The 15048-nt window shown below is 45.5% G+C and overlaps 1 protein-coding gene across 1 annotated transcript in view; it reads left to right on the top strand.

Moving 5' to 3' along the window:
* Positions 1–15048, top strand: part of LOC138268028 (unconventional myosin-Vb-like) — a 160552-nt gene that overhangs the window by 121232 nt on the left and 24272 nt on the right. Inside the window, exons 28-31 of the mRNA XM_069217350.1 lie at positions 47–245; positions 5135–5228; positions 6779–6931; positions 11427–11578. Coding sequence (XP_069073451.1) covers positions 47–245; positions 5135–5228; positions 6779–6931; positions 11427–11578 — 598 coding nt within the window. The remainder of the gene's footprint in view (positions 1–46; positions 246–5134; positions 5229–6778; positions 6932–11426; positions 11579–15048) is intronic.

The raw sequence follows: 15048 nt of genomic DNA, 5'->3' as shown, positions 1-15048 counted from the left end.
TGGTAAGACATAACACTTGCCTTATCTGATGTTCTCCAAACCCCAGGCTACTGGAGGATCAGCTTCAGGAACAGCAGCGATGCTATGAACGGGAGGCCGACGCCCTGCGCCAGGAGATCACAGGGCTCAGGAAGGGGATGAAGAGGCAGCAGGAGAGTATGGTTCAGACCCTGAATCTCTCTCCGGATCAGCATGTGGAGTTCGACCTCCAGAACGAAGCTGACCAACTGAAGCAGGAAAAAATGGTTAGTTACTCCCTATCAGTCCCTCCCTCACTCTATCGATTCCTCACTTAGTTTACCTGCCCCCTTTCAAATGCCCAGGTATTTGACACTGCCCAGGAGTGAGTCTTTCCTGAACCATTGATGAATTGAAAAGTACATGGCAGGATAGGCTTACAAACTTACAAAGGCCAGTTGCTTGTAGAGGTGCATGACTCTTGAAAGTGTGGGGCTTCTCTGACATTTGAAGGTTGCCACTTGCCATATGGCGTTTGTGAAATTGTGCATATGTAAAAGCCAAGCTGGTCCCAATTCCAAGACGATTCTGGATGCTTTCTGTGATGTACTGTATATGTAGCTTTATTTTTGAGTGTGGATACGCTGGGATTGTACAAAAAGTACTGACCAGTTGCTAACCATGAGTTTTAAAGGACTTTTTTTTTTTTTTTTTTTTTTTAAATAACTGTGATAATCCTGTGACCCACTCAGAAGGGATTAACAATTTTTAAGAAGTTCCAACCACAGAAGTAGCCTTTCAAATCTCTGTCTTCCACTGCAGTGTCTGCATGCACAGTTTGCTGCCTCACTGACTTGGCAATTCAAATGAATTGCCAAGGCCTAAGCTCCCTCTTTATTACACCTAAATCACCCTTAAAATAGGCCCTAGATAGCCCTGTGGGCAGGGTGCTGTGTATGTAAAAGGTAAGACATATACATATGTTTTACATGTCCTTTTAGTGACAAACAGCCTATTTAGTTTATCACTACTGTGAGGGTTGCTCCTCTCATAGGTAAGCTTTGGGAATTCCCTTATATATGTCTAAGTGGTAATTTCTGATCTGTGAGTAGTAGTGTGGGCATGTTTGGAATGGTAGTGAAAACTCCTGCATACGGCTGTAGTTGGATTTTACATTACTATTTTAATAATGCCACTTTTAGAAAGTGGCCATTTCTCTGTGCTTATAACTCCAGTGTTTTGCAGCCTGACATAACACAGGAGGGCCTGAATGTGACAGAAAAGGCATCTAAATACTGATTGTCATCCTGGACTGAGGAGAGGGAGGGTCGTGCGCACCTTACATGTCAATAGGCTGTGTCCAGCCCTCACACAATTGCTGATTTACCCCCTACCCAGGGCTGGGTTAAAAGGGTTTGTTACACTTGAAAGAGTTCCTTTGAAGTCACCCCTTTCTTCAAAGACAGTTTTGAGTATAAGTACAGGGGCCCTGACCTCATGATTTTAGAGCGCTTTCTTTTAGAACTGGGACTGAACTTCTGTCAGAAGGACTGCTGAACTGCACCAAGGACTCATCTGGACTGCTCTTCTGGTGTTACCCTGCTACTGGCTGGCACAAAGGACACACTGGATTGCTTTTCTGTGTGTTGCCCTGATGTCAGCTACTCCCTGACATTATTCTGCCCAGGTACTGTGTGGGGCTTGTAACCAGACCCTGCTGGCTACATTTCTGGAGGACTGCTGGACTGTCAAGGGAGACCGCCATCAGTATTCTTTGTTTGTGTACTGGCCCCCCTGTCTACTGCACCTCTGGACCCCTCAAAGTACCCTCTCAGGGGCCCAGCTCCTTGCCTGCTGCTTACTCCTAGCGCCTGGTGAGCGCTTTGTTCAGCGTGTCGTGAGCAGTTCGCTCAACACGTGTTGAGAGCTTCAGGTTACTCCCCCCACCCCCACAGGGCTGTGCTCTCTGAAGCGAGAAGGGCAGGCAAAGAATGTTGCAGGAACAAAACCCTGCCATCGAAAATTACTCTGCCGGCCCTGAACCTCCCCACCACCTGGCCACCTGTGCCAGGAGTAGGAGTGACAGCGTTTTTTTTTGTTTTTTTTTTTGCTTGAGTAGATTCGGCTGCCATGCGGCCCAACACCACTCCTCCCTTGCTGCTGATGAAGAGGTCTTGTTCCAGAGGCCGTGACCCGTAGGGTGCCCAGATGGAATAAAAGGTACCTGGGTTACGTAGCCGCATTACACACATGCTGACAGCTACGCTTGGGCTCAAAGAGTGAAAGGGACCTCACAGGGTCTCTTTATGGTGTCCTGGGCTTGGGTCTTCTTCCTGTTGTCCTACAGGGTGTATTTTTGTGGACTTCGCTTCATGGGGTTGGCCACTGCATGCTCGCGGGTGACTACCTTTCGCTGTATCAACACAGAGGGCACCCGGCGAAGTCTCCCCACTGATGACTGCAGTTTGTGCCTCCACTGACCCCTTTTTATTAGACAAAGTGTACCTGGGGGCACTTGAATTGCAGGGCACTTGGTCCATAATCCAACACTACGGGACGGATCCTCAAGAGAGGCCCTGATAAAGTCTTGCATTGAAATCCCTTCAATTACCGTATCAGATGTCGTAGCTGCACAGTACCGCAGCTTCTCTACAGCAGGAGCAGGTGGGCAACATAAATGCTCCCACCTTGGTGGCAAGCAGAGTTAAACCAAATCAGGTAATTTGAAAATAAACTAATTAGCAGAGCCGGACATAAATGTCTCTCTACTGATTGGATGATCACTAACTTTAGTGCAGAAGCACACCCCTCTAACAAGCCATTAGGAGACAACCTTTAGTCTTTGTTTACAAAAGCAAGCTGAACTCATGGTGAGCACTAAAGTGGCAAAGGGGTGTTTCTTTCCAGTCCTCCGTGATTTCTCCATACCTGGTCTGATCTGAACCAGAACTCAATTTCTCGTTCAAGAATCTTTTATGGACTTTTGTGGAATTTGCTTTTTTAATGGATTCCTTGACAACTTGCCAGCTCTAACCTTGCCTCAGCCATAGGATGGCAGAAGTTCGAGAACCTCTAGATCTGATCATTGGGAGACTGAGTAATGGAGTGTGAATGACAACTAAAGCAAATTGCTCATAACTGACTTCTGAAAAGGTGCATCTAGTCTGAACAACGTACGCAACGGGTGATTGTGACAATGCCTTCAGCTCCAGCTTTGGTGCAAACCTTGATGGCTTGGTATCAAAAGGGCCATGTAGCCTCCAGAACCAGATGCTCCATCACCCAGTTTTATTTTTTTGTCTGTCTAGTCCTGATGCCTTCCACTCAATGAACTTCAGGGACATAAGTAACTACAGATCCAATGATGACCTTTTTAGCTTTGTAAACGTAGCGGGGAGCCAGCCCACCAGGGCAGTCAATGGACACACAAAAACTGACGCTGGATTTCTTACCTTCGGCAGAGCACCCACCTAACACAGCTCCCTACTACTGTAAAGGTTTCAGGTTTAATCATTTATTTAAATTATTAATTTATGCAAGGATTAATACACATCTTGTCATGAGCCTAAGTCTGATTAAATGCAGGAGTACTACAGGTAGACCTGTTCTCAATCAAAGAAAATGAAAAATGTTCATACAGCATCTCTAGATTTCTCCCCCCCCCCCCCAATAATCCAGTATGTTAAGGGGGAGAGTGGTCCATTTGATTTCTCTACGATTTGTCCTTCTGTTCCACTCGGTGTCTGCTTTTTGTTTTTTTTTAAACGCTTGATGCTGCAAAGGCGTATGACCCAGTACAATGATCTGGTATCTCAGAACTTCGTATGGTCTTTGACTAACCCAGAGTGCTGGGAAGTTGGAGGTGATGGAGAGTTTCTGCACATGATGTAGACAGAAGGCCTTATGCCCCGTCTCATTACACTATTGTGTTACCTCTGTTGTTGGCAGAGATGGTTTCACAACACTTTGCCAATGTCAGTGCAATTTCACCAGCTATCAATAGAAAAAGCCCCAGTGGTAAACACACCCTTTGAAGAGTTACTAGGGAAATGCTCCCCAATCCCAAAGCCTCAACCTTAATGTGTATTTAATGTTTTTTTTTTTCCCCTTGGAGTTTAATAGTGGTAACGTTTTCAGAGCTGGTGTAATGTTTAATGAAAACAAGGTAGTTTCCCTTAAGACTTTTAAGTAAAACAGTTTATCATCCTTGCTAACTTTGGCCATTGTACGATCACCCTTTTCTATTTTGAGGGAGTGCCGGATTTAAGGCGCCCAAGAGATTTTCTGCAGGTATAACTTATAGTGCCAAAATAATTACTGCACTTTGGTGGCACTAGCAGCTGCAACTATCCTCTTTGTAAATGCTGCTGTAAATGAGATGTATACATTGGCAAACCAGATAAATTGTAAAGCCTGCAGCCAGGATTTCTTCTTCTATACAAATGCACCACATGTACACCTGGTCTGTTGGATGATGCCGAGGAAAGGATTCAGATGCAATGGTAGCCCCATCCCCGGCATCTCGGGTAAAAAATTGTAATGTACATTTTTCAATTGCTGCTATGCTATTTAAGCATGCAAAACTATGAAACTACCAGTTCCAGAGCAAAATAAGTTCATAGTGACGGGCAATGTTGGCTTCTTCAATAGATTTGTTTGATGCTGCCGTCAACTGCAATAAAAAATGTTGAGACTTCAGAAATTGGCTATTGGAAATGGACCAAATGATGATTTGATGCTAAAGTGACACTAGTTTACAATGGTAAATAATAATAATCCTCTGTGTAGGCAAACCAATGTTACAGGTAAGTAGCTTTTCCACTTCCGGTGCTGTTGTCCTTTTCCTGAGCGCATGGGACCTCCCATACATGGGGTTTTGCATAAGATGAGGGGGATCTTCCGTGCCTTATTAAAGATGGGAAATGTTTTGTTATAGGTACGTCTAAGGTTGGGATCATGTTTTGCTGATCAGTGACTTGGTGTGTGTACTCCTCCTTACACGGAACACATTTTCTCTTTGTTGCTACTTTGCCCCATCTCTCGCTGCCTGTTTCTTCTTCTTACATCTGTGTTAACCTCAGTGTGGGACTTTCACCGGTTTAACTTTTTTATACGTCCTAACCCTTTATCTTGCCGCACGTCACATTACTCTCCTTTTACGTCTATAAATGTTTAGGATCTGGAGGAGCAGGTGGAGCACCTGGAGAAGGATAACCTCAAGCTGAAGAAGCAGCTGAAATTGTACATGAGGAAGATTCAGGAAGCTACAGGTTTGTGCGAGGGACATGCGGCGACAGCAGGACACATAATAGAACATAAACTACTGGTGATCCCTCTGCGAGCCCATCGCTCCCATCCTTCGGCTTAGACCTTTACACGTGGCCCAATGGTTACTTTGACTGGAGCAAGAACCAGAATTTTAATACCTGCCTTTTTTTGAGGGGGGGGGGAGGGGTGGCACAGCTTATATCCTAGTGCACTTTAGATGTAAGATTACATTACATGATAGTCAATGGTACGGAAAGGCTATTTAAAAACAGAACTTTGTGTCTAGAATTATCTGGGCCTGACGCGGCAGTAGGCAGCTGCAGAAAGTACCCTGTTTTGATGTTGTGTGATAAACATTCTTGAGCAGCACACCGCATGAGTTCTTGAGCAAACGTCTGGTTAGGCCTCAGCTTTTTCAACACAGTGTTTCCTAGCTGGAAGTGTGCTTCTACTTGTATTTACATAAATTGACATTTGAAGCCCTCCTAATGGAAATGCTGTACATGGTCACAAGTGGTGCATATGTTCTTCTACACATAAAAGTAGAGGCATATTCCTGAATATTGGGAGCACATCCTGGATAACTAATCATAAGCGAGTAGACATTTCAAAGGTTGCATAAAATATCTTCCAGCGGATTACAGAACAACATTTTGGATGTGGTCCTTCCAGATGATTGATGCCATCTTTTTAACTACTGGTGTCCTTTGAAATGTAGAGCAATCACCTGACTGTTTTCTAAGTTTTGGACTAGGCATACAAATTTTCTCCAATAATTTTTCCCATTTTCAGAATACAAGTGGCATGCTGTAGCCGGCATGACTAGCATCGTGCAGTCCTCTAGCCGTTTTCCTTCAACACTCTATAGACCGTATTAATGACCCCTGGACTTTGTGCCATTGGTGTCCGGTGGTTAGATGAATATGAAGACAAATGAGAACTTCAGCCATGTGGGTGGTTTCCCCCATAAACTAATGTGCTTATTGTTTTCTATAATTAAAGTTTTGTCCTAAGCTCCAACTAAATGTTTAGGTGTACATAAGCTCTGCTACTAATCATACGATGGAAAAGTTTGCGTATGTAAACGAGGCAACAGTAGGCCTATAAGGGAGTTTCTCAATGGCTGCTGCATTGCAAATGCACAAGGTGGCTGTATTTGTGCCCCTCTACAATGACTTAAGGAGAACCTGATCCTTTCTTCTGTGGAGTTTGGTTACAAGAGGTTCCAATCGCAGAAAAATATTGAAGTCTAGAATATTTCCCCTGCTAAAGTTTGGTGTTCTTAATTATTAAGTTATCACAAGACTGTGCTTCTAAATGTCTCTAAGGTGTAAAAGGTATATCAGTCTGCCACTTTGCCGGGCAGATTTCCTTCTCAAAGGTGTGGTTCTCAACAAAGCAGTTGCCTTCAGGAATAACATCCACCTCACTGTCGGATTGTCCTTCCTTGGGTATGCCCTGCTTATTAAATGTCTGAAGTAAGGCACTTGCCGTTGTTCCATCCATTAGTCGTCATTGGCCATTTCCCCTTTTTTTTTCTTTTTCTCCACAGACCGGCATGAAGTTGCGAGGCCGGAGCCGGAAGAGGGCCTCCTGGAAATGAACAGACCACCGGACATCATCGGTCAGGTGTTCACCCCTTTCCAAGGAATGTTGGAATGTAGGCCGCAGGATGAAGCGCGTCTCATCAAGAACATCATTCTTGGTGAGTGTGAGTGGCTAGCTATCCATGAGGTGTCAACCTGTGCAACGTGTTCATATTTCTGGCGAACTTCCAACCGTGGTGCCGCGGCACGTGTTCTCACCATTGCTGAGATGCAGGCTCTTGTTACTGGTTCTGGTACTTCCACCTGCAAAACGGTCACCACTTAATCCCTTTTTACAACCACAACATAATTATGGTATACCTGTTAGACGGCTTTGGTGTGGAGGACTGCAAACTGTGGGGTGCGCTTCCCTGGGGGACCGTTGGTGCATTCCCAGGAAGGCGCAAGTCTCAGCAGAGACTTGTAGGTGAAGATTGCCTGGAAGCACAGCCTTGTTTATCTGGCACATTTCCAGGATGTCTTCCTTTACATGCAGCCAAAGGGCATTAACAAGCAAAGGCACTCTTATGTGTGCAATCTCAGCTGGTTAATGCACTCACTGCAGATGTCCGTGTATGAGACCAGAGAGTCACAGAATTGAGTCCTGTTTGGTGCAGTGGGAAATAGTGACTTGTGTTTATAGTGCTACGTGGTCCTTGTCTTTGTCAGAAAGCACTGTGAATGTGTCAGTAGTTTAAACTTGCATTACACACAGCATACAACTGCAGAAAAATTATTTTTAGATCCAGATTTACAAAAACTTTGCTTCACGTTTTTGTTACCTGATTCAACGCGAACCTGAAGCAGATTGTTGTGTTCGCATTTACAATCCAGTGCATATCACAAATTGCACTGGCTTGTACCCCAACGTGATGCAAGGCTGTGCAGCTCCACTGAAGGGCCCAGGTTTACTAATGCTTTGCACCGGGTTTGTGTTACTTTAGTAATGCAAAACCCAACACAAAGCAAAGTGTTGAACTGGTATTTACTCTCCAAAGCAAGTCTGGGTTTGCATTGGATAGTTTCCCAAAGTAATGCAAAGTTGAGCTACATTTTGCCTTGCTTTGCTTTGCATCAAAGGGCGTTCCAGGGGTAGTGCATTGGTGTTCCCGTGCATCCACTGTGTGGGTTCTGATGCAAATCCCTCTTTACAAAGAATTGTGGACAGGGACTTGGGCCAAATTCCTCAGCAACCTTAACACAGGCTTAATGAGGATAAGTGTTTTCATTTCTTTCCTGTTTTCCCTCGTTGTATCCGTGCTGCATTCTACAGTTCACATATAGAGAGGGGGAATACCTTAAAGCATAGTTTTTGTACAGGAAGGGATTCCTTCCTGTGAAGACTTGACGTTGACAACAGTAGAGCAGCGGCGTCTACATATAACGTGCGCCAGCGCAGGAAGAGAGCAAACAAAAGCTACGTCTTGGTAGATGTGATGCTGTTCTTCTCGCTGGTCTTTAAGCGACTGTCCTTGCTGCATTGCAGTGCGTGATTTCTTAGTAAACATGACCCTTGGTGTTTGAACAACACATGCTTTATCTTCAAGTATATATTTTAGTATTATGCATTTAAACTCCATACATATTTAGACTGTACCAACATGTTCCTAAGTGTTCATTAAAAGGGTGCGTTGCAGAACTCACTTGATGGCACTCCTACATTACCTCTCACAAAGAATGAAGCTCCAAGAGGTTACATCATGTAACACCAGTGCTGGCTCCCAAGCAGCCAGTTGTAATTATTTGCATTTCTTTCAGGTAGCAGGCACCCTGGTGAGCATGCATGTTTCTTGTTTAGCTCTTTCTCTCCCCGGGCTTCACCGCACAGAAGACCCGCTTTCTCTTCCAACAGGTGGTGCCGCAAGGTCCACATTAACCGCTGTTTTTTAGTAAAAATATGGGAACTCTTCTTGCAAAGTTCAAAAAGATAAATAAATAATGGGCACATGGGTGTCTCTACCCCCTTGTGAAAAAAGAAAAGAACAAAAACCTGCATCATGCTCTTATGGACCTTAATGCTGGTCAGGAAAATGTGTAGTGTAGCCATTTTTAATATAGCCTTTGCGCGTTTGCTTAAAGCATTAGGCCTCTGTGCACTTTGTTCTAGATGCATTTAATTTACCCTCGCACTGTTATTTTTCAATAACCAGTTTCACGGTCTTGTTTTATTTTCTTCTATCACACTGTTTAGCTTACTTCAGCACCGGAGTTCTCAAACAATACATTCTTGCTCGCTCTGTGCTTCAGTCAAGGATATAGTCTGGTACATTGCCGATAGACGTGGTAGGAGTTTAGTCTTTAGGGTTCGTAGAAAGTACACATTCTTACGTGGGGACGTTTCTTAGAACACCGGCGTGTTGATTATAAAAACACTTCCTAGTCCTGGTACACGTAAGAGGGAGATTCCGACCAGGGAACCACAACTAGACGCTGACTGCCCTGTTGCAGATGCTGGTCCAGATCACAGGCCTTTGCTCAGGTATGAGGGTTGATGTCCTCCCGGGGGAACCTAAAAGGCAGGCTTAGAGCTTAACATGCTGTGCTCAAAATAAAACTTAGAAGAGAGAACGTAATCTAGTAGCACTATGATAGCGTTATTCTTATGTTTCACTCTCCTCGTTACTATTTCAGTCCAACTGTGTTGTATGGTTCTGGTTATTGCGGCTCACGCTTTATCTAAAATGCAGTCGTCGTTTTATTAAACCAATCTTTAAAACTCAAACTGCCTTTGTCATTCATATATGGGACCGCACTGTGTATGAGATAACTGGTTGGGATTTGAGTGACCACGACTTCCCTGGGAAGCACGAAGATGTCATGCGCTCGGCTGCCCAATCATCTCTTCCCTCTGGGAGAGATGAGGCACTGCTAGTTAGCCGAAGCAAAACCGGATTGAGGGTGACAAGGGTCCTTCGTCGTGGGTTAGACTTAGTCCCCCACACTGTGAACGTCCCTGCTACCCAAAAATCCAGTAGTCTCATTAAGATAATGAGAGCCTACGCGACAAATGCATGTAAACACAGGTGGAAGTAGGCGCCCGCCTACTTCCACCTGTGTTTACATGCATTTTCCTAAATAGCATTAGGGTCCATCAGTGCTTTAAATGGAAAAATAGAAGTGCAGGTACTCTGTAATAGAGTACCTGCTTGTTTCTGAGAAGTGCCGGTACTCTCCAATTAAAAGTATTACGATTTTCTTGAGATATGCCGGTACTCTCCCTCTCAAAATAAAAAAGTGCCGGTACTCAGTACCGGAGAGTACCGGCCCATTTAAAGCACTGGGGTCCATACAAGCAAGATGCAGGTTTTTGTTCTTTTCTTTTTTCACAAGGGGGGGTAGAGATACCCGGGGTGGGGTCTTAGGTCTAGCTGTAACGGCCCACTGCAATGGGCAGAGAAGGCAGCCTTTTGGTATGAATGGTGTGCAGTGGCACCAGTGACCAGGGGTGTTTAGGGCCATCTAAATCCGAATTATGGCCTTTTTTCTTTCTTTCTATTGACAGTTTCTCACTTACTATTGACCGTGTGTCACTGTTGCTATTGGTCTCAGACCAGTGGCCCAAGGGAGGAGAACATTGATGCAGAGGAGAAACCTTATCCTGGGTCTCGGAGAAATAGCAGGGAGGGGGTAAGACCGAGGCCCATGTTTTTAACAAAGGGCAGAGGAGACAGCCCGCTTGCAAGGAAGCCGCTATCATCATCATCGAAGCAGCTGCACTGGGGCCCAGGAGTGTGAGGGGCCGCGCTGCATCACAATTGTGTCAGTCTCACTTAACAAAAGGGGCATCAGGGCTCAAGTTCCCTGCTAGTGTTACAGGAGCACTTCTTGTAGAGGAGACAGCGTGTGGGAGCTACGTTTTACTCCCCCCCCCCCCCCGCCTCCCACCACTCCCCCTCCAAAAGGGACAGAGAGCCTGCGTTGAGATTGGAATGATGGTCAGGCTTGGTGGGGTGAGGGTGAAAGAGATGAAGCAGACAGAATGTTGCTCAGGACAGCAACTATCATTTGTGAAGCAGGTGCTCTTGCACGGGGGCCCAGGAGTGCGAGGGGCTCGCACCGCCACCAGTTGTGGGGAGCAGCATTTGTTGATCAAGTTCTGTTTTTGTTTGATGCATTTACTCTTTTATAAGTCATACATTTAGTGTGGACTATGATCTAGAGAAAAAAGTATCCCTGAAATGACCTCACAAGTTCAGCCCCCAGCTCTCAACCCTGCCTCTCCTGCCCCTCCAGTCCATAAAGTTTGGAAGGAGGACCCAATTTCAAAACCTTTAGCTTAGGTGGGCTCAGAGCAGAATGTTTGAAGCCTCTGCTTTAGTGCATCTGATATAAAGACCTCTTATTACTTTGCATTTATTATTTTTCAATTATTTTACTTTCTTTACTTTTGTTTTTTCTTCTCATTCTTGTCTCTTTTGGCATGCTGCATGAGTACCTGGCAGATACATATATATATTTTTTTTTTTAATAACCGTGACTTAAGTACAATCCAGTGCAAGAGCTTTGTAGTCGCATTGCGTTGTTGGATTTAGGCTGGAGTGGGAGCTTCACTGATTGGACATGCATTGAAGTAACCAGTTCTGGCCTCAACTAACTCCCGTTTTACTTCTCCAGATTTCCGCGTGCAGGGTGGACCAAACTCTCTCCCGACGCTGCCAGCGTACGTGCTGTTCATGTGCATTCGCCATGCTGACCACTGCAAAGATGAGAGTAGGATACGCTCTCTCTTCAAAGCCACAGTCCAGGGCATCAAGAAGTCTATCAAGGTTTCACCTTTTATTGCACATCCTTTCACTACTCTGATTTTTTTTTTTTTTTTATGTTGCTACATTTACAGAAGGATATTCTCACCTTAGTTCTTACTGAAGGAAGTCACAGTGCAGTGCAGTGTTGATGTTGTGTTTAGCTGGTTGCCAATTTTTTTTTTTTTTTTTTTTTTTTTTTAGCAGCGTGTAGTTTTATACTGGGTGGCAATGTTGGACTGGCTAGTGCTTCATGTATTGTTGGGTGGAAGGGTGGGGGGGAGGTGAACGGAAGTGCATCCAAAAGGTTTTGAAGGTGGCACACTTCATCCACTAGTGCCACCCACTTCCTCCACTGGCACTGCCCACTGCATGGTCCATGCCAATTGCCCGACTGTAGCAAAGAAAGTAAATCTGCTTTCTTCATGGGGAGCTCGGGCCGGCTTCTACTGTATAAATAAGTTGGATAAATGGTGTCAAGTAGTCGGTTTCCCAGCCCAATTTACACTTAAATTCGCTAAAATGCTCAGACTGTTAAAGGGTAATATGAAATGGCATTCATTAAATATTCCAGAACTTTCATAGTCCAGATTGGGTAGTGGCAAGGGCTCTAGTACATGACAAGCTTGCACTTAGAACTGTATGGTACTTGTGGGGGTTGATGCCAGATTATAGGCACTAGCGGGTGATGTGGGAGGAAGGGGGAACAAATAATTGAGACCATACAAGTGTTAATGTTTCTTCCTGGAATGGCACGTATTCCTTATTTCGGTAACCGAGAGATGAGTTTATTTCTCTGTGCGCTGAACCTTGTATTGACACCCTTTCCAAGGGTTCCAATGGTAATTTAGCCAGTGGACCACATAGCCTGTGTGTGTTCAATGGCATGTGCGGCTGCAGATAAACATGCTCTGCTTACTCCTGCCATCTAGTGTTGGGTCCGGAGTGTTGCACGTTGTTTTTCTTCAAAGAAGCAGTTTTCCGAGTCACTGGATTGAGTGGCTCCTCCTTCATGGTGATACTGTGCATGGCCATCGACTCCTTTGTTAGATTGTTTTCTCTCTGCCATCGGGTTCGGATGTGTGCGTCTTTACTCCGTCTTTTGACTCCGGTTCAAAATCTTTCCTTCCATCTTCTCTTTATCTAAGGTATTGTGTCTTGATCGCGTATTTCCATCTTTGCATTTGTCTCTACTTATTGGTCCGGGCATGTACCACGCGCCTTCTGGGGCGAACTCGCACGTTTGAGCCTTCCTTACCACACAGCACTGAAAAATATGCTGAGCTGATGGAACAGACGTATAATTTCTGTCCTTAGTGCCACGCAAAATTCCCACACACCGAGCAACATCTGGTGTGCAACTTGTGCCTCTCCCCCCGATGACCAGGAAGCTACCTGCGATGCCTGTAAGTCTTTCCGGTCGAAGAAGACCCTTGGGGTCCAGAGGAGCCAGAACAAGAGGAGGCCTTTTCGATCCAGGACTCCAACTCTGATGTGCAGTTGGATATCGAAAGCCACAAGGTGACGTCAGCGCAGTCTGTGAGAACCGTGGCACCTCCTCCCCATCCTAAGACTATTAAAAAGCTCCTTGTAGGAGATAGCCAAGACAACGTCTTTGGCATCGACCTCCGGCACCTCGGTCCGAAACATCGTTACCCTCTTGGTCCAGAACTTCAGCTCAGAGTACTTCGGCTCTGAGCTGTCCCGCTTCCAAGTCTGACCGAAAACGTAGGCGTTGAAAACAAGGGAGCCAGGACCTTTGGAGCAGAAAGACTCCAGCCAGTTTTCAGCTATGCCATCACCTATTGAACCTATTTTGGAGACCACAGGCGCTCAACAGTGCCGCCTTAAAATCCAGGAGGGTACAGGGTACATTATTAGTCCCCCCTGTTATGTTGAAGAGGAAACTGTCCTTCCAAGAGGCTTTGGACACTTCTCCACCTCCAAAGAAGGTACCAAGGACAAGACTACCAGCACAAGCCTTCACCTCCTCCTGATTCCCCCTTCTCCCCTCCCTACTTCTCCTTCACCTCCCTTCCTCATTCTCTTGCCTCACCTATTGCAGGAGATCTGACACCTCAGGGTTCCCCTTTATATACTGGGGGAGATTTGGGAGGGACACAGCAGGACCCAGATCCATGGGACACATACAACACTGACCCCGTGTTAAATACTGACCCAGATATGCACCCGCAAAACCCTCCCCACCAGAGGATAGTATATCCTACCAGCAGGTGGTAGCTCAGGCAGCCGCATTCCATAATGTTGAGCTGCATAGACACCCCATCAAGCAGAACTTCCCGTTCGATACCCTTACATCCACACGTAGGGATATCAAGTTTCTCCCCATGCTCCCTAGCGTACTTTGTCACGCAGACAACATTTTTAAAGAACCTGTCCATTCCAGGGTTGTCACCCCTAAAGTAGACAAGAAATATAGGCCTGCTCCCTCTGACCCGCCATACATCGGGTCCCAGATGAGCACCGCAAAAGAAAGCAGCAGATTGTTGCACAGGGGCAGACAATCACAAACAACTCCATCCACTGTGCCCTCGATGCTGCAGACACAGCTGTATGTGGTATAAACACTAGTGTTTTGATAAGAATGCATGCATGGCTTTGGTGTTCTGGGTCCTTTCCAATATCCAACATGGTTACTGTCAGGAGCTCATTACCACTCCTCTAAACATTCTCCCCTCACACTGAGACTATCCCAAAGCACCTCACACTTCTCAAACAAGAGGTTCAGTTCCTTCTTCTTAAAGGGGCTATCAGGCCTGTCCCCTTACAACAACAGAGATCAGGAGTATACTCCCTATACTTTCTCATTCCCAAAAAAAAGACGGCTCTCTCGGGCTATTCTGGACCTCAGACTATTAAACCACTACATTCTATCAAACACTTTCGTAAGGTTACTCTTCAAGACGTTGGTCCGCTTCGACAGCGAGGTGACTTTTTGAGGGCCCTAGATCAAAAAGATGCCTACTTCCATATCCCCATCCACCCTGCATGCAGAAAATATCTAAGATTCGTGGTTGCAGGCAAACATTACTAGTTCAGTGTCCTGCCTTTTGGAGTCACAACTGCTCCCAGAGTCTTCACAAAGTGTTTAGCAGTAGTCGCTGCACATCTCAGAAAACATACACTTGTTCCCTTACCTAAACCACTTGCTCATCAAAGCCCTCACAGTACCACAGTGCCAATATCACACTCAGATTACAGTGGACCTGCTTCAGACTTTGGGATTCACAATCAACTTTTCCAAATCCCATCTACAATCTCTTCAGATACAGCCCTATCTAGGAGGTGTTCTCAATGCAGAGTTTGGGTGAGCATACCCCCAACCTAGCCCGGGTTCAGAGTTTTCAGTCTCTGCTACTCCATTTTCAAAATTGCACATTAACAGTCAGGACTATTATGTGCTTGTTAAGGATGAAGGCATCTTGCATTGTCAGTGTTCCCCATGCCAGACTCCACATGTGTCCCCTATAGCA

This window comes from Pleurodeles waltl, chromosome 12 (genome assembly GCF_031143425.1).
Source record: "Pleurodeles waltl isolate 20211129_DDA chromosome 12, aPleWal1.hap1.20221129, whole genome shotgun sequence".
In the NCBI taxonomy this organism is placed as follows: Eukaryota; Metazoa; Chordata; class Amphibia; order Caudata; family Salamandridae; genus Pleurodeles; species Pleurodeles waltl.
Note: the sequence above shows the minus strand (reverse complement) of the source record. Positions and strands in the feature narration are given on the sequence as shown.